Source organism: Geotrypetes seraphini, chromosome 4 (assembly GCF_902459505.1).
Source record: "Geotrypetes seraphini chromosome 4, aGeoSer1.1, whole genome shotgun sequence".
Taxonomy (NCBI): domain Eukaryota; kingdom Metazoa; phylum Chordata; class Amphibia; order Gymnophiona; family Dermophiidae; genus Geotrypetes; species Geotrypetes seraphini.
In genome coordinates, this window is record NC_047087.1 from 145,946,867 (window position 1) to 145,970,154 (window position 23,288).

The 23,288-nt window shown below is 46.7% G+C and overlaps 1 protein-coding gene across 7 annotated transcripts in view; it reads right to left on the minus strand.

Moving 5' to 3' along the window:
- NUP93 (nucleoporin 93) overlaps positions 1-23,288 on the minus strand; it is a 757,735-nt gene that overhangs the window by 572,397 nt on the left and 162,050 nt on the right. For all 7 annotated transcript variants that reach the window (XM_033940752.1, XM_033940756.1, XM_033940750.1 and 4 more), the window contains one exon: positions 13,992-14,054. In XM_033940752.1, coding sequence (XP_033796643.1) covers positions 13,992-14,054 — 63 coding nt within the window. The remainder of the gene's footprint in view (positions 1-13,991; positions 14,055-23,288) is intronic.

Here is a 23,288-nt window from a genome sequence, read left to right on the forward strand (position 1 = left end):
GGGAGGGATCCGCACCGAAAGGGGGTCCTCCTGCACGGGCATCGCGCTCCTTCGAGGTCGAGTGCTTCTGCTTAGTAGCTTTCGGCACTTTGATGACCATTGGTGGCACTGTGGAAGGAAGAGGTACCTGAACCGAGGAGACCGGGGCAGGCACCGACGTCGAGCTCGTGGATGGTGTCGGGGCGAGCGATGCCGGTTTCACCGCACTCGATGCAGGAGGAGTCGATGCCGGTTTCGCCCGCACCGGGGAGGTATCAGATGAAGTGGAGGCTGAGGGATCCTTAGCTGCGTCCATCTTGAACATCGATTCCCACAATAGGCAACGCCGTTTGAATGAGCGTGCCGTAAGGGTAGAGCAAGGCCCGCACGATTTCGGGATGTGGTCAGGGCCCAAACACTGCAAACAGCGCCAGTGAGGGTCCGTGAGTGAAATCGCGCGTTGGCACTTGCTGCACTTTTTAAAACCGGTGATTGGCCGGGACATAGGCCGGAAAATCTCTGCCGCGAGGTCGAAGCCCGTGGGCCTGAGCCACGTGGCCGGCCCGTTCGACCCGCCGGAGGAAATAATCTTCTCCTTTTTTTTTTTTTTTTTTTTTGAAAAAGAAAAGAACTGTTAACTGTAATTAAAAGAAACGAAAACGCGGACAAGGAAGGCAAATTTAACTGAATTCAGCTAGCGCATGAAGAAGTTGAACTTCTCAGCTCCGCGGAAAAGAAAGAACTGAGGAGACACGCCCGGATCTCCGGGTAGGAAGGCACCGGCGCATGCGCGGTGCGGGCATCTAGAAACTTTAAGTTTCTACAAGCAACACGTGCTTGTGAGACGTCCGTACCGGGGCTCTGTCTGATGACATCACCCACTAGTGAGAATACCTGCCTGCTTGTCCTGGGATAAAGGAGAAGTTTATGGTCAATGGTGTCAAAAGCCGATGAAAGATCTAAAGAGATAAGTAGCACAGATTGATGGTCTAAATGATAGAGAATCTTAGTAGTTAGCTCAATAAAAGAGTTCAGTAGAGTGGTATTGGCGAAATCCAGTCTGATTTGGGTAAAGAAAGTTAGTTTGTTCGATGAAATCTGAAATTTGTCGGAAAACAATTTTCTCGACAAGTTTTGCCAGAAATGAAATATTTGGGATTGGGCGATAATTCGAGACGTCGAGTGGGCTAACTTTGCGATCTTTCAGTATTTGGATAAATGATGGACTCTTTCCACCTTTTAGGGACTGTTCCAGTATTCAGACTGGTAAGTACCAAGTTTAAAATATCTTGACCAAAAAATGAGAAAAAATGTTTTAGCATAAAAGGTGGAAGAATCTCAGAGTTGGATCCTTTTGAGTTTAATGAATTCAAAGTTCTCTGGAGATCTTGGAGAGAAGGTAGAGAAAATCTTGAACATTTAGAGTATGGAAGCGCTGTAGGTTGTGATACAGTTGATGAAACTTCTGAATCAACTGGGGTTAAGATTTCTTTGGAAACGCTTATTTGTGGAAAGGAGGTTCTAATGTTTTGAATTTTATTGATGAAGTAGGAGGCAATAGCTGTTGGGATAGAAGATGATGATTGTTGCTCAGACTTCTGCGACGTAAGAGATTTGACAATTGTGTATAATGTAGAGGAATTCCTAGCTTTGTTTATTTGTTTAGAGTAGTATTCTTTTTTGAATTTATTAATTTCTGATTTGTAAGTTAGCTTGTTCTTTGAATTTATTTAAATTATGTAAAGTTTTATTATGTCTCCATTTTCTTTCCAGAGAGCATATTTGTTTTTTGATTAGAGATAAGTTGGAGTTATACCAAGGGTTTTTCTGCTTACGTTGGGAAATGTATTAAGTAAAGACAGGAGCAACTGTATCAAGGAGTTTGGTAATGGAGATTGTCCATGAAGTTAATTTGTCATCAATAGAAGCTTCTAGCATTTGTGTCATGTTACTTTGAAAATGAGAAGAAATAGTTGTGTCGTTTAACTTTGAATAGTCCCGAGAGCATATAATCTTGGCGTTAAGATTTAGCAATTTAAGCTTAGTAACCTGGAAAAAAGAAATTAGAAAATGATCAGACCAAGGCAGTGGAGTGCAAGACTTAATTTGGAACTGATCTTTCTGCGAAGTTAGTACGAGGATCATGTCTAATGAGTGTCCAGCTATATGTGTGGGACATTGTAACAGAGGAAAAAGACTTAGATTCTCGGATGGGAGGACATAAGAGAAGTGGAAAGACAGTGGTCTAAGCTGAAAGGAGCGATAAAAATGGCTACGGACCTTTATGTGAAGAAAATCAATAAAAACAAGAGAAAAAAGAAGCCGATATGGTTCTCCAACCTAGTGGCTGAGAAAATAAAAGCGAAAGAGTTGGCGTTCATGAAATATAAAAAACCCCAAGAAGAGGAGAGCAGAAAGGACTACAGGGTGAAACTGAAAGAAGCCAAGAGAAAGATACGTTTGGCGAAGGTACAGGCGGAAGAACAAATGGCTAAAAATGTAAAAAAGGGAGATAAAAAATTTTTCTGATATATTAATGAAAGGAGGAAGATAAAAAAATGGAATTGCTAGGCTAAAAGATGCTGGGAACAAATATGTGAAGAGTGATGAGGAGAAAGCAAATGTGCTAAACAAATACAGTGGTGCCTCACACAACGAACTTAATTGGTTCCAGGAGCAAGTTTGTTATGCGAAACGTTCGTTATGTGAAACGCGTTTTCCCATAAGAATACATGTAAAAAAAAATAATTCGTTCTGCAGCATAAAATATGCTAAGATGACATAAAAAAAGATAAATTTTTGGTTATTATTTTTATTTAGATACATCTAAAAACATAATTGTTTTTTAAAACAACACACATTTTTTAAATTTAAAGACAGACTAAGTAGAGTCTAATTTTACAGTGAGAGAGGGCAGAGTCTCAGCGGCAAAAACTGGGACTTAACTGTTCAATTTTTTTTTTTTTCTACCGTGTTTCCCCGATGATAAGGCAGGGCCATCAAATAAGACAGCCCCCCCTTTTTAGAAAAAAATGTAAAATAAGGCACCCCCCCCGCAAATAATCCACCCACCGATACCTGCGCTTACCCGAATCGGGTGGTACGGTGGGTGACTCCGTGTGGTCCCTGGCACCCCCGACACGATCGGGGCAAGAGGGAGCTCAAGCCCTCTTGCCCCCCGACTCCCCGACACGATCGGGGCAAGAGGGAGCCCAAGCCCTCTTGCCCCCCGACTCCCCGACACGATCGGGGCAAGAGGGAGCCCAAGCCCTCTTGCCCCCCCCCCCGACTCCCCGACACGATCGGGGCAAGAGGGAGCCCAAGCCCTCTTGCCCCGCCGATTCCCCAACTCCCCGACAATATCGGGCCAGGAGGGAGCCCAAGTCCTCCTGGCCACGGCGACCCCCTAACCCCACCCTGCACTACATTACGGGCAGGAGGGATCCCAGGCCCTCCTGCCCTCGACGCAAACCCCCCCTCCCCCCAAGGACCGCCCCCCCCAAGAACCTCCGACCGCCCCCCCAGCCGACCCGCGACCCCCCTGGCCGACCCCCACGAAACCCCCAACCCCCTTCCCCGTACCTTTCTGTAGTTGGCCGGACAGACGGGAGCCAAACCCGCCTGTCCGGCAGGCAGCCAACGACGGAATGAGGCCGGATTGGCCCATCCGTCCCAAAGCTCCGCCTACTGGTGGGGCCTAAGGCGCCTGGGCCAATCAGAATAGGCCCGGGAGCCTTAGGTCCCTCCTGGGGGTAGGGCCTGAGGCACATGGTCGGATTGGGCCCATGTGCCTCAGGCCCCGCCCCCAGGAGGGACCTAAGGCTCCCGGGCCTATTCTGATTGGCCCAGGCGCCTTAGGCCCCACCAGTAGGCGGAGCTTTGGGACGGACGGGCCAATCCGGCCTCATTCCGTTGTTGGCTGCCTGTCGGACAGGCGGGTTTGGCTCCCGTCTGTCCGGCCAACTACAGAAAGGTACGGGGAAGGGGGTTGGGGGTGTCGTGGGGGGTCGGCCAGGGGGGTCGCGGGTCGGCTGGGGGGCGGTCGGAGGTTCTTGGGGGGGGGCGGTCGTTGGGGGGAGGGGGGGTTTGCGTCGAGGGCAGGAGGGCCTGGGATCCCTCCTGCCCGTAATGTAGTGCAGGGTGGGGTTAGGGGGTCGCCGTGGCCAGGAGGACTTGGGCTCCCTCCTGGCCCGATCGTGTCGGGGAGTCGGGGGGGCAAGAGGGCTTGGGCTCCCTCTTGCCCCGATCGTGTCGGGGAGTCGGGGGGGCAAGAGGGCTTGAGCTCCCTCTTGCCCCGATCGTGTCGGGGAGTCGGGGGGGCAAGAGGGCTTGGGCTCCCTCTTGCCCCGATCGTGTCGGGGAGTCGGGGGGGCAAGAGGGCTTGAGCTCCCTCTTGCCCCGATCGTGTCGGGGAGTCGGGGGGGGCAAGAGGGCTTGGGCTCCCTCTTGCCCCGATCGTGTCGGGGAGTCGGGGGGGGCAAGAGGGAGCCAGGCGGAGAGAGGGCAGTTAAGCGCAGTGCCTGCGCGGAAGGATGCAGCTCGGGCGACTTCGTTGTGTGAAACGAAGTTCGTTGTACGAATCAAGACATAAAGTTCGTTGTGCGCAGCGTTCGCTGTGCGAGGCGTCCGTTATGCGAGGCACCACTGTACTTCTGTTCTGTGTTCACAGGAGAAAATCCTGGAGAAGGACCGAGATTGTTTGGCAAAGTTACATGAGAAAATGGAGTAGATTCTGCGCCGTTCACGGAGGAGGGTGTTTATGAGCAACTTGAAAAACTGAAGGTGGACAAAGCGATGGGAACAGACGGGATCCATCCCATGATACTAAGGGAGCTCAGAGAGGATCTAGCGAGTCCTATTAAAGACTTGTTCAACAAATCTCTGGAGACGGGAGTGATTCCTGGGGATTGGAGGAGAGCGGATGTGGTCCCTATTCATATATGTGGTCACAGGGATGAAGCAGGAAACTACAGGCCGGTGAGCCTCACTTCAGTTGTTGGAAAAATAATGGAAGTGTTGCTGAAAGAAAGGATAGTGTACTTCCTTGAATCTAATGGGTTAAAGGATCCGAGGCAACATGGCTTTACAAAAGGTAAATCGTGCCAAACGAACCTGAATGAATTTTTTGATTGGGTGACCAGAGAGCTGGATCGAGGACATATGCTAGATGTAATTTACTTGGATTTCAGCAAAGCCTTTGATACAATTCCTCATAGGAGGCTGTTGAACAAACTTGAAGGGCTGAAATTAGGACCCAAAGTGGTGAACTGGGTCAGAAACTAGCTGTCGGAAAGACGCCAGAGGGTGGTGGTTAATGGAAGTCGCTCGAAGGAAGGAAAGATGACTAGTGGAGTCCCTCAGGGTTCGGTGATGGGGCCAATCCTGTTCAATATGTTTGTGAGTGATATTGCTGAAGGGTTAGAAGGAAAAGTGTGCCTTTTTGCAGATGATACCAAGATTTGTAACAGAGTAGACACCAAAGAGGGAGTGGAAAATATGAAAAAGGATCTGCAAAAGTTAGAGGAATGGTCTAATGCCTGGCAACTAAAATTCAATGCAAAGAAATGCAGAGTAATGCATTTGGGGATTAATAATAGGAAGGAACCGTATATGCTGGGAGGAGAGAAGCTGATATGCACGGACGGGGAGAAGGATCTTGGGGTTATAGTGTCCGAAGATCTAAAGGCAAAAAAACAGTGTGACAAAGCAGTGGCTGCTGCCAGAAGGATGCTGGGCTGTATAAAGAGAGGTGTAGTCAGTAGAAGGAAAAAGGTGTTGATGCCCCTGTACAGGTCATTGGTGAGGCCCCACTTGGAGTATTGTGTTCAGTTTTGGAGACCGTATCTGGCGAAAGACGTAAGTAGACTTGAGGCGGTCCAGAGGAGGGCGACGAAAATAATAGGAGGCTTGCGCCAGAAGACGTATGAGGAGAGACTGGAAGCCCTGAATATGTATACCCTAGAGGAAAGGAGAGACAGGGGAGATATGATTCAGACGTTCAAATACTTGAAGGGTATTAACGTAGAACAAAATATTTTCCAGAGAAAGGAAAATGGTAAAACCAGAGGACATAATTTGAGGTTATGGGGTGGTAGATTCAGGGGCAATGTTAGGAAATTCTACTTTACGGAGAGGGTAATGGATGCCTGGAATGCGCTCCCGAGAGAGGTGGTGGAGAGTAAAACTGTGACTGAGTTCAAAGAAGCATGGGGTGAACACAGAAGATTTAGAAAATAATATTAAATATTGAACTAGGTCAGTTACTGGGCAGACTTGCAGGTCTGTGTCTGTGTATGGCCGTTTGGTGGAGGATGGGCAGGGGAGGGCTTCAATGGCTGGGAGGGTGTTGATGGGCTGGGAAACAGAGATTTCGGCAGTTGGAACCCAAGCACAGTACCAGGTAAAGTTTTGGATTCTTGCCCAGAAATAGCTAAGAAGAAAAAAAAAAAAGAAAATTTAAATTGAATCAGGTTGGGCAGACTGGATGGGCCATTCGGGTCTTTATCTGCCGTCATCTACTATGTTACTATGTAATGTCAGTAATTCTGAGGTGACATGATTAAAGAGATCAAAATGAACATTAAAGTCACCTAAAATAACTGGGTTAAAAGATGAAATGCAGAAATCAAAAACAACTGATTGAAGCAGCATTAAAGTTTGACTACTGACCGGAGGGGGAAGATAAAATAGTAAATACTCTGAGGGGAAACCAGAGTTTAAGCTGAATTGAAGATATCCAAAGTGCTATTATCGGCGGAAAATTCTAGATTTGTAATTAGGCCTTCCCGGTAGATTATAGCTAAGTCACCTCTTTTTTTACCTTTTCGATGATTATATTGGCTAAAATATGCTAAGAAGAACACTTAAATGAGTAGTTGCAAGAGGTTCAAATGGAGGCTTCATCAGAATGGTGAGAACTACATTCAGATCCCTAACAACTAGAGGTAGTTTGAGTGGAGGTTTTGAGTTCAAGAGTCCTTTCATAAACCGGGAAATTAGCGGATGAGTAGCTAGAGGTTAATTACTGAAAGAGTCATGGTATGCACTATGAAAAGGCACTGCTAACCTTTTCAGAACAATGACCTCACAATGACAACCCAATTGCTGTATATAATATAGGTTTATTAGTAATAGGCAAAAGTCAACTTACAGTACAGTAAATTGAGCCAATGGATAACATACAGAATAGCCGGCTTCTGATATGGATCCATCCTGAAGCTTAAGCCAGCTAGTATGCTACTTATATACTTTAGTTCAGTAGCCTAGAGTATTACCTAGTTACAGATTACATACTCACTTTCTATTGGTATGACACATCTATCATATCTATTGATTGTATAGTCTGCATACTTATCTCGGAGCCATATTGAAGCATGATATCACCCACTGTCAAATCTGACCTCTCTATTTCTCTGACAATGCATTCTTAATACTAAGTTAAATAATTTCTGAGCTTCACTGTTACTCTGTCAGCAGTTCAGATAACTTTTGGTAGGACATCTTGTTTGGGTTTGTCTTCTTAGAAAGTCCCGAAATATCCAATGCTGTCAGCAAATATTTGCTAGCTACTATAGCAAAGATGAACTTCTTACATAAGCATATTGTTTCTGCTGACAGGGAGAGATATGTTTCTTTCATTATTCAGAAACCTGCATTCAACACAATGTCTCTCTTAAAAATATCCTCTGGAGGTCTCATAGGGATCTTTACCTACATTTTCATGGAGGTCTTATTCCTGATTCTTCCTCAACTAATAGCACTGATGAACTCTGTCAGAAGTGGTTTTAAGCCCAGAATTGGAAAGGTACAGAAGATAGTTCAACACCAAAGGAATGGAGGACATTGTAGGATCCAAGTGATGGAGATTACACCATGTGGTAAAACATGTCCACTTGAATCGATAACATAGCCAAGTAGAAGGTTTTCTGGAAGCAGCTATAATGGCTTCAACTGGGACAGAGAGATTAAAATCTGAGCTCAAGTTGAGATTAAAATCTGAGCCAAGCTTTTAAGTGTAGAGACTGTAGGTTGGGATGTAAAAGAGAACCTTGATTGAGTGAGCAGAGATGTCTGGGCCACCGAGGAACTATGAGAATCATGGTGGCTGGATCTCACTTGAGTTTGAATAATGTCTTTAGAACAAGAGAAATTGGTGGAAATGCATATAGGATTTTGTGTAACCAATCCAGAAGAAATGCATCTGCTTCCAGGTGATGTGGGGAGAACTGTCTGGAGCAGAATTGAGGTATCTTATGATTGTGGGGAGACGCAAACAGGTCTTTCTGAGAAGTCCCCCAAATTGAGAAGATGTGGCACAAGACCTTGGAATTCCACTCGCTTGGCTGAAGAAATCTGCTGAGTCTGTCAGCCAGAGCATTCTGCTTCCCTTGCACATACACTGCCTTGAGGAAGATATTTCAAGAAATTGCCCATTTCCAAATATGAAGGGCTTCCTGACATAGAAGAGAGACCATTCCTCCTTGTTTGTTGATATAGAACATTGCCACTTAATTGTCCGTTCTGACAAGGAGGACGTGATTGAGAAGACGATCCTGAAACATTTTTAGTGCATTGCAAATTACCTCAAGCTCTAACAGAGCAAACTCACCGAGTCCCTTATGCATACATGGATGCATCTGTCGTGAGTACTCTCTAATGTGGAAGTATATGGAATAGCAAGCCTCTGGACAGATTTGCTGGTCACAAACACCACTGGAGAGACTGACTAAGAGGCGAGGAGACCCTGACCTGCTGTGATAGTGGATCCGTGGCTCGAGACCACCGAAACGCTAGATTCCATTGAGCTAATTTGAGATGGAGCTCGGTGAAGGAGGTCACATGAACTGTAGATGCCATGTGTCCCAGGAGATGCATCATTTGTATTGCTGAAATTTTCTAAAGAGTAGACACATGATTGCAAAGTTGAAGTAATTTGTCTTGCCTCTACTGGGGCAAGTAAGCTTATAAAAGACTGGTGTTGAGTACAGCTCCTATTTGAGTCAGTTGGAGATGAGACTTTTGATAATTTACTTCAAATCCCAGAAGTTTCACAAAAGTTACGATAACCTGTGTAGCTGACTGGATTGCTTGAGGTGATGTAGCTTTGATTAACCAACCGTCCAGTTAAGGAAACACCTGTATACCATGAGTACGAAGGGTTGCCGCTACCACAATTAGGTATTTTATAAACACTCTGGGAGAGGAAGCTAGGCAGAATTGTAGCACCTTGTATTGAAAATTATAATGGCTGACACGGAAGCAAAGGTACTGTCTGTGGGCTGGATGTATGGGAATGTGTGTGTATGCATCTTTGATGTCTAGAAAGCACAGCCATTTGTTTCTTTCTAGAAGTGGGCATAGAGTCCCTAGGGATAGCATGTGAAACTTTACTAAATGTTTGTTGAGAGCTCGGAGGTCGAGAATGGGATGAAAACCTCCCGTCTTCTTTGGAATTAGGAAGTACATTGAGTAGAACCCCTGGTTTTTCTGGTTAAGGAGTACTAATTCTATAGAGGGTTGTCTGGAGGAATGCTTATTAAGCATAAGAGAGTAATCCTCCTGTATGACTTTTAGGACCCAAGTGTCCATTGTAACAAGAGTCTAACGCCAATACTATAAGAGAAAACGGCCTCCAACAGGTAAGGGAGGAGGCAGAGTAGGAGAACTGTGGCTCTGCTCTCTAAAAGGTTGTTTTTATTTTTCATGTTGCAGTACCTGCTAAGTTTAAATTCTTGTGGTTCCCAGTTCAATTTTTGCCTAAATATTTTTATTTCTAATTTGTGATTCCGTGTGAGGGTCTGTTGGTTTGATAGTAATGGCAGGTGGAGAAATTAGAGGGGAGGCAGGGAAAGCAGTTACTTAACGTAACAGTTGTTATCCAGGGACAGCAGGCAGATATTCTCAACATGTGGGTGATGTCATCCACAGAGCCCCGTAGCGGACAGCCTCGCAAACATACTTGCATGAAGAACTTTCAAAAAGTTTGTGAGTGCTGCACCGCGCATGAGCGAGTGCCTTCCCGCTGAATATAGGTCGTGCGTCTCCTCTGAGGAACCTCAGTTCAGATAGCTAGCTAAGAAACCAACCAGGGGAGGTAGTTGGGTTGTGAGAATATCTGCCAGCTGTCCCTGGATAACAACTGGTACAGTAAGTAACTGTGCTTTATCCCAGGACAAGCAGGCAGCATATTCTCAACATGTGGGTGACCTCCAAGCTAACCAGAATAGGATGGTGGGAGTGCTGGCAAATTATGAGAATAAATGTAAAACTGCCTGGCCAAAATAGCCATCCCATCTGGAAACAGTATCCAGACAATAATGAGAGGTGAATGTATGAACCGAGGACCAAGTGGCAGTCTTGCAGATTTCCTCAATAGGAGTTGATCTGAGGAAAGCTGCAGACACCACCATAGCTCTTACTTTATGGCCTGTGGCTCGAACATGCAGAGGGAGACCAGCCTGAGCATAGCAGAAAGAAATCCAAAACTACTTTAGTTAAGAATTTTGGATGAGTACGGAGGACCACCTTGTCATGATGGAATACTGTGAAAGGTGGATCCGCCACTAGAGCTTGTAGCTCACTGACTTGTCTAGCAGAAGTGAGTGCAATGAGAAAAACTACCTTCCAAGTGACATATTTAAGATGAGCCAAATCTATTGGTTCGAAAGGAGGCTTCATCAAATGAGAAAAAACATTGAGATCACAAACCACTGGAGGCGGCTTAAGAGGTGGTTTGACATTGAAAAGTCCTTTAATAAACCTAGAAACCAGAGGATGAGCAGAGAGAGGTTTCCCTTCGATCAGCTGATGAAAAGCAGCAATTGAACTGAGGTGAACTTGAATGGATGTGGATTTTAGGCCAGATTGGGATAAGTGCAACAGGTAATCCAAAACTGAAGGCAAGGAAGTAGATTGTGGTTCCTTGTGATGAATAGTACACCAAGCAGTGTTGCACCCAGTCCATTTCTGGGTGCAACACTGCCTAGTGGAAGATTTCCTGAAAGCTTCTAGAATGTCCTGCACAGATTGAGAGAACTGTAGGGTGGCAGTTACGTTGAGAGGTACCAAGCTGTCAGGTGTAGAGACTGCGGGTTGGGATGAAGCAGAGACCCTTGACTCCGTGTAAGCAGTGAGGGAAATATTGGTAGAAGTAGAGGTCCCTGGTGCTGAGTTGAAGAAGGGAGTACCATGGTTGTCTGGGCCACTGAAGAGCTATCAGAATCATGGTGGCATGCTCCTTCTAGAGTTTGACAAGAGTCTTGAGAATCAGAGGGAATGGAGGGATTGCATAGAGAAACTGATTTGTCCATTCCAAAAGAAAAGCATCTGCCTCGAGGCAGTGAGGAGAGTATATCCTGGAGCAGAACTGAGGCAATTTATTGTTGTGGGGAGACGCAAAGAGATCTATCTGAGGAGTACCCCATTGAGCAAAAATGTGATAGAGAGGCGAGGAATTTAGTGTCCATTCGTGAGGTTGTAGAAGACGACTCAATTTGTCCGCCAGACAGTTTTGCTGCCCTTGGATATAGACAGCTTGCAGGAATGTTGTGAAAGATTGCCCAATTCCAAAACTTCAGAGCTTCCTGGCAAAGAGGGAGACATCCTGTGTTCCTCCCTGCTTGTTGAAGTAATACATGGCGACTTGGTTGTCTGTCCGAATGAGGACTACCTGGTCGTGAAGAAGGTGCTGAAAAGCTTTGAGAGCATTGAAAATCGCTCTGAGTTCGAACAGATTGATGCGACACTGACAATCCGTGCTGGACCAATGGCCTCGAGTACGGAGACCATCAAGATGAGCCCCCCAAGCGTACGTTGAGGAATCTGTCGTAAGAATCTTCTGATGAGGGGGGGTGTGAAATAGCAAACCTCTGGAAAGATTGGAAGAGAGCATCCACTAGTGGAGAGGCTGTCTCAACGAAGGAGTCATCGTAATGTGTTGAGAGAGTGGGTCGCAAGCTTGCTGCCACTGAGATGCCAGGATCCACTGGGGAATTCGGAGATGAAGTCTGGCAAAAGGAGTCATGTGAACTATAGAGGCCATGTGACTGAGAAGAACCATCATGTGTCTTGCCGAGATTGACGTGAGGGAAGACACTTGTTGACAAAGATGAATGAGAACATTTTGACGTCGTTGAGGCAGGAATGCTCTGAGTTGGCAGTGTCCAGCATGGCTCCAATAAACTAGACTTTGAGAGGGACGTAACTGGGACTTTGGAAAATTGATTTCAAACACAAGACTTTGGAGAAACGCATTGGGTCGCTACAATAACCTCCTGTTGCGACAAGGCTTTGATGAGCCAGTCGTCCAAGTATGGAAAGACTTGAAGACCCTACATCCGCAGGGCTGCAGCCACAACCACCAGGCATTTTGTGAAGACTCTGGGAGAGGATGCGAATCTGAAAGGGAGGACTCTGTATTGAACATGGAGATTCCCCACCCGAAATCTTAGGAATCTGCGAGAGGTTGGATGAAATGTAATGAGTGTAAGCCTCTTTGAGATCTAGGGAGCATAACCAATCCCCTTGATCCATCAGATGATACAGGGTTGGAAGAGATAGCATTCGAAACTTTTCTTTGACAAGAAATTTGTTGAGAGCTCCGAGGTCCAGGATAGGTCACAAAACCCCCATCTTCTTTGGGACCAGAAAATAACAGGAATAAAACTCAGTGTCCCGTTAGGTCAAGGGAACCTCTTCAACGGCACGGAGGTGAAGAAGAGACTGAGCCTCCTGAAGAAGGGGAAGTTATGACATATTGGAAGGAAACTCTTTTGGAGGGTTATCTGGTGGAATTTGAAGAAACTGGAGCGAGTAACCTTCTGATGATGGTGAGAACCCAGAGGTCTGACGTAATCTGCTCCCACTGTTGGTAAAAATAATGGAGACGACATCCTATGGGGAGAACAGAAGACTTATGGATGAAGATGGACGTTATGCTAAGATTTAGATTTTTAAAAAGACTGTGCAGGATTAGCTATAGCAGGAGTTTGAGGTTTTTGTTAATGTTGCTGCTGTGGTTGTTCCTGGGTGAAGGCCAGAGTAAGTCGGAGTAGATTTCTGTGGATAACGATGTGGAGGTGGCCTATAAGGCTTAGAAGCTGGAGGCTTAGGTTTAGGTCGAATCAAACAGGCAAAGGACTGCTCATGCTCTGACAGACGTTTGGTAGCAGCCTCAATGGAGTTGTTGAACAGCTCATTACCTTGATATGGTATATTGGCTAGGCGATCTTGAAGATTAGGATCCATGTCCACAATCCATAGCCAAGCCAGATGTCGCATTGCCACAGAAAAAGCAGTGACTTGAGATGACATTTCAAATGTATCATTTGCGAACATTTGTGGTCATTGCTTTCCAGCTACTTTTTTGTGGCAATTTCATTTTTTGTCTAGTTTGTTTAGTCTCGCTGCCTGTTGAATTGCTAAGAAGGGTATTGCTAATATTGTTGTGTACATTGCTATCTTTACTAATGTCACATCTTGATCTTTGCTGGGGGTGGCCATTGTAAGTGTCCTGCATACATATGCTACCCCCAACCAGTTTAAATGCCTAGAAGCATATTGTCCAAATTTTTCAGCAAGGATTCCTTTACCCTGTCAAGATGCAGCCCATCATTACAATATAGTCTCATTATTCCCTGTATTTCCCCATCCTCCTATGTACCTAAAGCCTTATTGATGACACCAGGCTCTGAGTCACCTATTGAAGATCTCAGTATTTAGTACTCTTTCCTCTCCTTTTCCATATGTAGGCTCAAGAAGAACCAAAAATCTCTCTACCACATGCATCGGAGGCCTCTACTGCTTATGGGCATATTTCAGAAAGAAAGTTAAACATGAATAAGGAAGAGATTTTCCCTAGAAGCTTATGTGAGCACTGGGGAGGTGTCCAAATATTTGACAATTTAGCCCATCTTCATAAAGTTAATATAATGCTATTGTTGCATATCTGGAAAGCGTACCCAATTTCAATGATGGCAAAAGACCTTCATAAAACATCATGCTTATTTTCTTACCCTTTTTCTAGAATCTTCGATTGCGGACAGCAATGCATTATCTTTTTCATTCTTCAAGAATCCCTAAAGAATAAAAATAAATAAAATACAGCTTCAGTTACAATGAGTGGATAAATAACACATTTTGTAATTTTTCAGTTTAATAGTTTTGCTATGAAAAACGCCAGCTACTCTTTTTATCTAGAACTTGAACTTAACAGTGCCCAAAAACCTAAAATGAAAATTAAAAAATACTGTTTTCACTCTATTTGCTATCTATTTGCAAATAAGAGAAAATTTTGGTTCTTATAACTAATATTAGATAGAGTGGGAGCCCGCTGGGGCAATTAGGGAATAATGCTTGAGTGCCTGAATAATTTGGAATCCACATAGAATTGTAGGATATGCGGAATATAAATTAAAAAAAAATTTTACCTGCTTGTAAGCTCCCATTGATCCAAGATGCATAAAAATTATCAAGAACAATTATTTTTGAACAAAAGATTAGGTTTTTACCTTTGCTAATCTTTCTTGTAAATCTACACTCTATTCCTGGACAAGTGAATTATTTATAGTTTCTTTATTTTTCGTTCTTAATTTTGATATACCGTCTATCAAAACAAGTGTCTAAACGGTGTACAATATAATGAGATTTTTAAATAGGAAATAAAAAAGTGAATTAAAAGCAATATCTTATCAAATATTAAAAGTACTAATCTAATCTAATCTATTCTAATCCTTAGGTTTGTATACCGCATCATCTCCACGTTTTTAGAGCTCGACGCGGTTTACAGTAGGAGAAATAGGAAGGAACTACAACAGAAGGTTAGAGGTAGAAGTGTGAAGAAAATTTAGAGGACTTGGGATGCCAAGATATAAGAGTTTCCTTGATTCCTAAATTGAAGGGAGACTTACATTTTTTGAGAAAAACCAGGTTTTCAGATGTTTGCGGAAAACTTGGAGAGAGCTCAAGTTCCAAAGAGGAGAGATAAGGTTGTTCCAGAGCTCAGTGATTTTGAAGTGGAGGGAGGTCCCTAGCTTTCCTGTGAGGGAAATGCCTTTTAGCGAGGGGAAGGATAGTTTTAATTTGTGGGAGGATCTGGTGGTATTAGGGATTGAGGAATTCCAAGAAAGAGGAATAAAGGGAGGGAGGATACCATATAGGATTTTGAAAGTTAAACAGGCGCATTTATAGTGGACCCTGGCGATTATCGGAAGCCAGTGGAGCTTGGCCAGGAGCGGAGAGACATGGTCAAATTTACTTTTAGCGAAGATGAGCTTGGCCGCTGCATTCTGAATCCGTTGGAGTCTATGGAGGTTTTTCTTAGTTAGGCTTAAGTAGATAGAGTTGCAATAGTCTAATCTGGAGAGGATGATGGATTGGACAAGGAGGGTAAAATGTTTTTGATGGAAGCAGGATCTAACTTTCCTCAGCATGTGAAGGCTGAGAAAGCATTTTTTTACCAAGGATTGGAGGTGGTCATTGAAGGACAATGTGGAATCAATGATGATGCCCAAGACCTTGCTTGAGAACTCAAGCTGCAGAGAGGAGCCAGAGGGTAGTGGGATGGAGGTGGGTAGGTGATCTAGTTTTGGACTCATTCAATTTCATTTGCACAGTATGGGCCCAGGATTGTAGCTTCATTATACAAGAGGATATGTTCTTAGACAGGTCGGTGAGGTTCGAATCGGTCTCGAGAAGGATGAGGATGTCGTCTGCATAAGTGTAAATTATTTCAAGAGGGGATAGGTGGAGGAGTTTTAGGGAGGACATATAGATGTTGAAAAGGATAGGGGATAGTGGAGAGCCTTGCGGGACTCCACAATTCGGTTTCCAGGGGGAGGATGAGGTGCCATTCATGTTAACAATGTAAGAACGAGAGCGGAGGAATTTAGAGAACCAACCTAGGACTGTGGAGTTGATACCTATCTCAGAGAGTTGGTAAACAAGAATATCATGGTGAACAACGTCGAAAGCAGCGGAAAGGTCAAATTGTAGGAGGACGGCGAACTTGTTTCGAGAGTGAAATTGTTGAACCCTTGAAATCAGGGAAGACATATTGATAGGGTAAAAGAATAGAGAATCTCTCTAAGTATGATGAGAGTTGGGAAGAAATGATGGACTCTAGCATCTTGGTTAGGAGAGGGATATTTGCAATTGGGCTGGATGGTATGGAAGGGTCAAGGTCAGATTTTTTCAGTAGTGGGGTCAAGGCGATATGACCCATTTCTGGGGAGAAATGGCCCGACTGAAGGGCGGAGTTTATGAGAATGGTGATAGAAGAAATAGCCTGAGCGGGAATGTTCTCATATAGGTAGGAGGGGAATGGGTCCAAGGAGCAATTACAGGATTTCAGTTTGAGGCAGAGATTGAGGACCAGGGATTCAGATACTCGCTCAAAGGTGGTCCAGGATCTGTCAGCTAGGATAGGGTTGGAGACCATTAGGGTGGGAGTGGAATCGGTGGGCACTAGGGAGTTGTAAGAGACTGAAGGAGGGAAAGAGCATCTCAAGGAAGAAACCTTATCGTTGAAGAATTTTGCTAGAACATCGGCTGAGGGAGAGGAGGGGAGCAAGGTGGGGTCTCTTTTGGAAGTTAGGGAGCGCCAGATGTTGAATAGAGTACTGCTTTGATTGTTGGACCTGGAGATTTTGTCACCATAGAAGTTCTTTCTTGCTTTTTTTAGTGCTGTATTGTACAGCTTGATATTGACTCTCCAGGATTGTCTGTCTATAGGACATTTTGATTTTTTCCATATACGCTCCAGAGCTCGACATTTCTGTTTTAGCTCTCTGTGATATGGAAGGAACCAAGGGGCCTTGCGGGTATAGGAGATGGATTTAGTGGAAAGGGGGGCGAGGGAAAGATAGGTGGATTTGGAGAGAGCGACCCAGTTATGCCAATTAGTACCTGAATCTGCAGGCTTAGGGGCAGAGGAGAATAGATTGAGAAATTTAGACCAGAACAGGTCGCTTGTGATTTTTTTGCGGAAGGTAATAGGGTTGGAAGTACGAGGTGGAACCCCAAGGTGCGACATAAAGATGGGGAGACAGAAAGCCCCTAGGAAGTGGTCAGACCAGGGGATATGTTCCCAGCGAGTGTCGTCAATTGACATCTTGTGAGCAGTAAGGTCGAGGAAGCTAATGAGGTCTAGTGTGTGCCCCTTTTCGTGGGTTGGGGATGGTGCAGGGGGGGTGAGGAAGCTAATAAGTTCAATCGTATCCTTGCTGGTGATGTCGTCTAGGTGGAGAATTGATATCTCCGATGATCAATAATCTTTGGAACTTGAGGAAGGCGTTTGTTATAGTCTCAAGGACGAGTTCGGAGGAGTTATTCCAAGGGGTAGGTGGGCGGTATAGGAGCAGGATGCCCAATGGGTGAGGGTGAAGTTCATCGTTGACAGAAGCAAGCATGTATTCTAGTTAGGTGTGGCAACCCCTTTCGAGGAGCTGAACATCGAAAAAGGATTTGTAGAGAATTGCCAGGCCACCTCCTTTACGGTTAGATCTAGGTGAAAAGAGACCTTGGTAGCCATGGGAGCAGAGTTCATTTTGTGTAAATAGGTCATCTTTTTTAATCCATGATTCCGTGATGCATAGGAAACCAGGGTCAGAAACTTCAAGTAGGTCCTTCAGAATTTGAATCTTGTTGCAAGCGGATCTTGCGTTGCAATAAAGCATTGGGACTGGGGTGAGCGAGTCAGAGGCAAGGTTGGGGAGATTGGCAGGGGAAACAGACTTTAAAGAAGCATGATTGATTCTTCGGGGTTTTTTGGGGGGAGGATGTGGTCTGGTGCGAATCAGCGTGGGGATTTTGAGGCCAGGGCAGATATAGCAATGTTACTTACCGTAACAGTTGTTATCCAGGGACAGCAGGCAGCTATTCTCACTAGTGGGTGATGTCATCCGACAGAGCCCCGACACGGACATCTTGAAAGCATGTCTTGCTTGAAGAAACTTAGAAGTTTCGAGATGCCCGCACCGCGCATGCGCCAGTGCCTTCCCGCCCGATGTACCGGGCGTGTCTCCTCAGTTCAGGTAGCTAGCCTGAGAAGCCAACCCAGGGGAGGTGGGTGGGACGTGAGAATAGCTGCCTGCTGTCCCTGGATAACAACTGTTACGGTAAGTAACATTGCTTTATCCCAGGACAAGCAGGCAGGTATTCTCACTAGTGGGTGACCTCCAAGCTAACCCCAATGGGATGGTGGGAGAGTTGGCAATTTCAAGAGAATAAATTTTGTAACACTGTTTGGCCAAACTGTCCATCCCGTCTGGAAAAAGTGTCCAGACAATAATGAGAGGTGAATGTATGAACCGAGGACCAAGTGGCAGCCTTACAAATCTCCTCAATCGGTGTCGATCTGAGGAAGGCTATAGAGGCTGCCATTGCTCTGACCTTACAGGGAAGTGATAATCCAGCCTGGGCATAGCAGAAAGAGATACAAGCCGCCATCCAGTTAGAGATGGTGCGCTTCGATACAGGTCGTCCCAACTTGTTTGGATCAAAGGAGACGAAAAGTTGAGGAGCAGTTCTGTGAGGCTTTGTGCGCTCCAAGTAGAAAGCTAAAGCACGTTTACAGTCCAGAGTGTGCAAAGCAGCTTCCCCAGGATGAGAATGAGGCTTTGGAAAGAACACTGGAAGCACGATGGATTGGTTGATGTGAAATTCAGAGACCACTTTAGGCAGGAATTTCGGATGAGTACGAAGGACCACCTTGTCATGATGGAATACAGTGAACGGTGGATCCGCCACTAGGGCCTGAAGCTCACTGACGCGGCGAGCAGACGTGAGGGCCACCAGAAAAACCACCTTCCAGGTGAGATACTTAAGTGGAGCCTTGTTGAGAGGTTCAAACGGAGGCTTCATGAGACGAGATAGGACAACATTGAGATCCCAAACCACAGGAGGCGGTTTGATAGGAGGGTTGACATGAAAAAGACCTTTCATAAATTTGGAAACCACAGGATGAGCAGACAAAGGTTTCCCTTGTAGAGGCTGATGGAAAGCCGCAATAGCACTCAGGTGGACTCGAATGGAGGTAGACTTGAGACCAGACTGAGATAGGTGTAGAAGGTAGTCCAATACAGAAGAAAGGGAAGCTCGCTGAGGTTCCGTGGCATTGGAAATACACCAGGAGGAGAATCTAGTCCATTTTTGGGAGTAGCATTGTCGAGTAGCAGGCTTCCTAGAAGCCTCCAAGACCTCCCTCACTGCTTGAGAAAACTGGTGGGGAGTTATGTTGAAAGGAACCAAGCTGTCAGGTGGAGGGACTGCAGATTGGGATGAAGTAGTGAACCTTGATGTTGAGTGAGTAGTGAAGGAAACACTGGAAGAAGTATGGGTTCCCTGCTGCTGAGTTGAAGTAGAAGGGAGAACCAAGGTTGTCTGGGCCACCGAGGAGCAATTAGAATCATGGTGGCATGGTCTGATCTCAACTTGACCAGAGTCTTCTGAATGAGAGGAAAAGGAGGAAACGCATATAGGAAGCGATTCCCCCAATCCAGCAGAAAAGCGTCTGCCTCGAGGCGGAGAGGAGTGTAGATCCTGGAGCAAAACTGAGGCAGCTTGAAGTTGTGGGGGGCTGCAAAGAGGTCTATCTGTGCAAATATCTGATGAAGGGGTTTGGAATTGAGCGTCCATTCGTGAGGTTGGAGAAGACGACTCAATTTGTCTGCCAAGACATTGTCTTTCCCCTGAATGTAGACAGCCCTGAGGAAAGTGTTGTGGCGGACCGCCCAATCCCAGACTCGAAGAGCTTCCTGGCAGAGGGAGGCCGAACCCGTGCCCCCTTGCTTGTTTACATAATACATGGCGACCTGATTGTCGGTGCGAATCAGGACCACCATGTCGTGAAGCAGATGTTGAAAAGCCTGAAGAGCATTGAAGATGGCTCTGAGCTCCAGAAGATTGATTTGATGTAGTCTTTCCGCACTGGTCCAGAACCCCTGAGTGCGAAGACCATCCAGATGAGCTCCCCATGCATAGTTCGATGAATCGGTCGTGAGGACTTTCTGGTGGGGAGGAGAGTGAAACAGCAAACCTCTGGATAGATTCGAAGAGGTCATCCACCAGAGAAGAGACTGCCGTAGAGCAGGAGTGACTACAATGTGGCGGGACAACGGGTCGGACACCTGAGTCCACTGAGATGCCAAGGTCCATTGAGGAATTCTGAGATGAAGTCTGGCAAAAGGCGTCACATGAACTGTGGATGCCATGTGACCCAAGAGGACCATCATGTGTCTCGCTGAGATGGACGGGCGAGAAGACACCGATTGGCAGAGTAGAAGAAGAGCATCCATGCGCTGAGGAGGAAGGAACGCTCGAAGTTGGATGGTATCCAGGACCACCCCGATGAAGGGGAGAGTCTGGGTGGGCTGAAGATGTGACTTGGGAAAGTTGATCTCGAAGCCCAAGTTCTGCAGAAAACAAATTGTAGTCAAGGTCGCCGAAATGACCTCTGGGGCCGACGGGGCCTTGATGAGCCAGTCGTCGAGGTATGGAAACACCTGGAGACCCATGTTCCGGAGTGCAGCGGCCACCACCACCAGACACTTCGTGAAGACTCTGGGCGAAGAGGAAAGGCCAAATGGAAGCACTCGATACTGCAGATGTAGATGTCCCACCCGAAATCTGAGGAACTTGCGGGAGGCCGGATGAATCGGGATGTGAGTGTAGGCCTCCTTGAGGTCCAGAGAGCATAACCAATCGTTCTGCTCGAGGAGGGGATAGAGAGAGGCAAGGGTCAGCATACGGAACCGCTCCTTGACCAAAAACTTGTTGAGGACTCTAAGGTCCAAAATGGGCCGCAGATCGCCCGTCTTCTTCGGAACCAGGAAATACCGGGAGTAAAACCCCTGATTTTGCTGTTCTAACAGGACCAGTTCGACGGCTCGCAGCCGAAGCAAAGCCTGAGCCTCCTGGAGAAGAAGAGCGGTCTGCGTTAAGTTGGAAGGATACTCTCTTGGAGGGTGGTCCGGGGGGACCTGCTGGAAGTGAAGAGAGTATCCCTCTCTTACGATGGTAAGGACCCAAAGGTCTGTGGTGATTGACTCCCATCGATGACAAAAATGATGGAGACGACCCCCTATGGGAAAAACAGGGGAAGACAGAACGTCGGTTATGCTCCCTGGAAGAGAGTCAAAAAGGCTGAGTAGCCTTGGGTGCAGCCGGCATCTGAGGCTTCTGCTGAGCCTTTTGTGGAGGCTGTCTCTTTGCAGGCTGTCTCGCAGGAGGAGTCTGTCTCGGTTGATAACGCCGCTGGTAAATCTGAGGCGGCCTAGATGGACGAGACTGCTGAGGTTTCGGTTTAGGACGTAGAATAGACTGAAAAGACTTTTCATGGTCCGACAGCTTTTTAGTAACAGTTTCGATAGACTCATCAAATAGATCCGCTCCTGCACAAGGTACATTTGCAAGTCTATCCTGGAGGTTCGGATCCATATCGATGGTTCGAAGCCATGCCAGGCGACGCATGGCAACCGAACATGCCGCCGCTCGAGCCGAGAGCTCAAAGGCATCGTAGGAGGATTGCATCAGTTGAAGGCGTAATTGGGACAGGGTCGCCACCACCTCTTCAAACTGGAAACGAGCCTGAGCATCGATGAAAGGAGTGAACTTGCGGAGCACCGGCAAGAAAAAATCCAAGTATGAAGAGAAGAAAAAATTGTAGTTGAGCACTCGAGTCGCCATCATCGAGTTCTGATAGATACGTCTACCAAACTTATCCATCGTTCTCCCCTCTCTGCCCGGAGGAACGGAAGCATAGACTTGGGAGGGATGAGAACGTTTGAGAGAGGACTCGACTAGAAGGGACTGATGAGAAAGTTGAGCTCCCTCAAACCCCTTGTGGTGAACGATGCGGTATCGAGCATCCAGTTTACTGGGTACTGCAGGTAAGGAATACGGTGTCTCAAAACAGCGCATGAAAGTCTGGTCCAACAGCTTGTGTAGAGGAAGCCGAAGTGTCTCCGCCGGAGGGTGAGGTAAATGCATGGTGTCCAAATACTCTTTAGAATATTTTGACCCAGTGTCCAAAGTCACATCCAAGTCATCCGCCATTTGTCGGAGAAAGGAGGAGAAAGACAATTGGTCCGCCAAGGCCGGCCGACAAGACGGGCTAGAAGACGTGGAAGCCTCCGGGTCCAGGGAGAGCTGAGATCGGCAGGGAGAATAAGAGGTAGATGGTTCCTCATACTCCGGCCCTTCCGGCTGGGACAAATCCGACGAGGAGTATCCCAAACGCTGCATCTTCTTCTGCGGGGACACCTGTGAATGACGTGAGGAGTGCCGAGAAGAGTGTCGAGATCGATGCTCCTCCCGGTGACGGGACGGAGAACGAGATCTTCTATGCATCGAGTGGTCCTTCGAAGCCTCAAAGGAATGGATAGGGCTCGATGCAGTGGATCGTAAAGGTGGCAGAGATGCGGATTCACGCAGCGCCACCCAGGTCTGGTATGGAGTGCGGAAGAACTCCTCCTGCGATGCAGTATGCCCAGGACTACGATTATCAGGAGCCGTTCTAGCCCCCTGTTGGCGTGGAGGCGTGATGGGCTCCAAAGGTGGCATTTCAGGAAGGGAAGCCCTCCTGGAGGATTCCGCCGCCCTCCGCCGATCCCCCTCGTCGAGCAAAGAAATTGAACGACGAGGAGGAGGGGGAGGGGGCGGACCGCCCTCGGAAACCGGGGTCGGGAGTTCACCGTGAATGTTGGCGATAAGCCGGGGTCCCATAGTGCGCATAAGCTCGACAAATTGAGCTTCGAGCAGGGAACGAAGCGAAGCCGATATGGAGGGATCCGCACCGAAAGGGGGTCCTCCAGTATGGTCTTCGCGTTCCTTTGTGGCAAAGTGCTTCTGCTTGCTAGCTTTAGGCACTTTGATGACCACCGGAGGAACAGTGGAAGGCGGTACCTGAACCGAGGAGACGGAAGCAGGCGCCGATGCTGAACACGATGCTGAAGCCGGTGTGAACGATGCAGGCTTCACGATGCTCGATGCAGGAGTCGTCGATGCAGGTTTCGAACGGACCGGTGAAACTTCAACAGCCGCAGTAGTAGAGATGTCTTTGGCAGTCTCCATCTTGAACATCGACTCCCAGAGCAAGCAGCGCCGCTTAAACGAGCGCGCAGTGAGCGTGGAACAAGGCCGGCACGATTTCGGAACGTGGTCCGGACCAAGACACTGAAGGCAGTGTCGGTGTGGGTCCGTCAACGAAATCGCACGCTGGCACTTGCTGCACTTTTTAAAACCGGTGATTGGTCGGGACATAGGCCGGAAAATCGACGCTGCAAGGTCGAAGCCGCTAGGCCGCAGCCACGAGG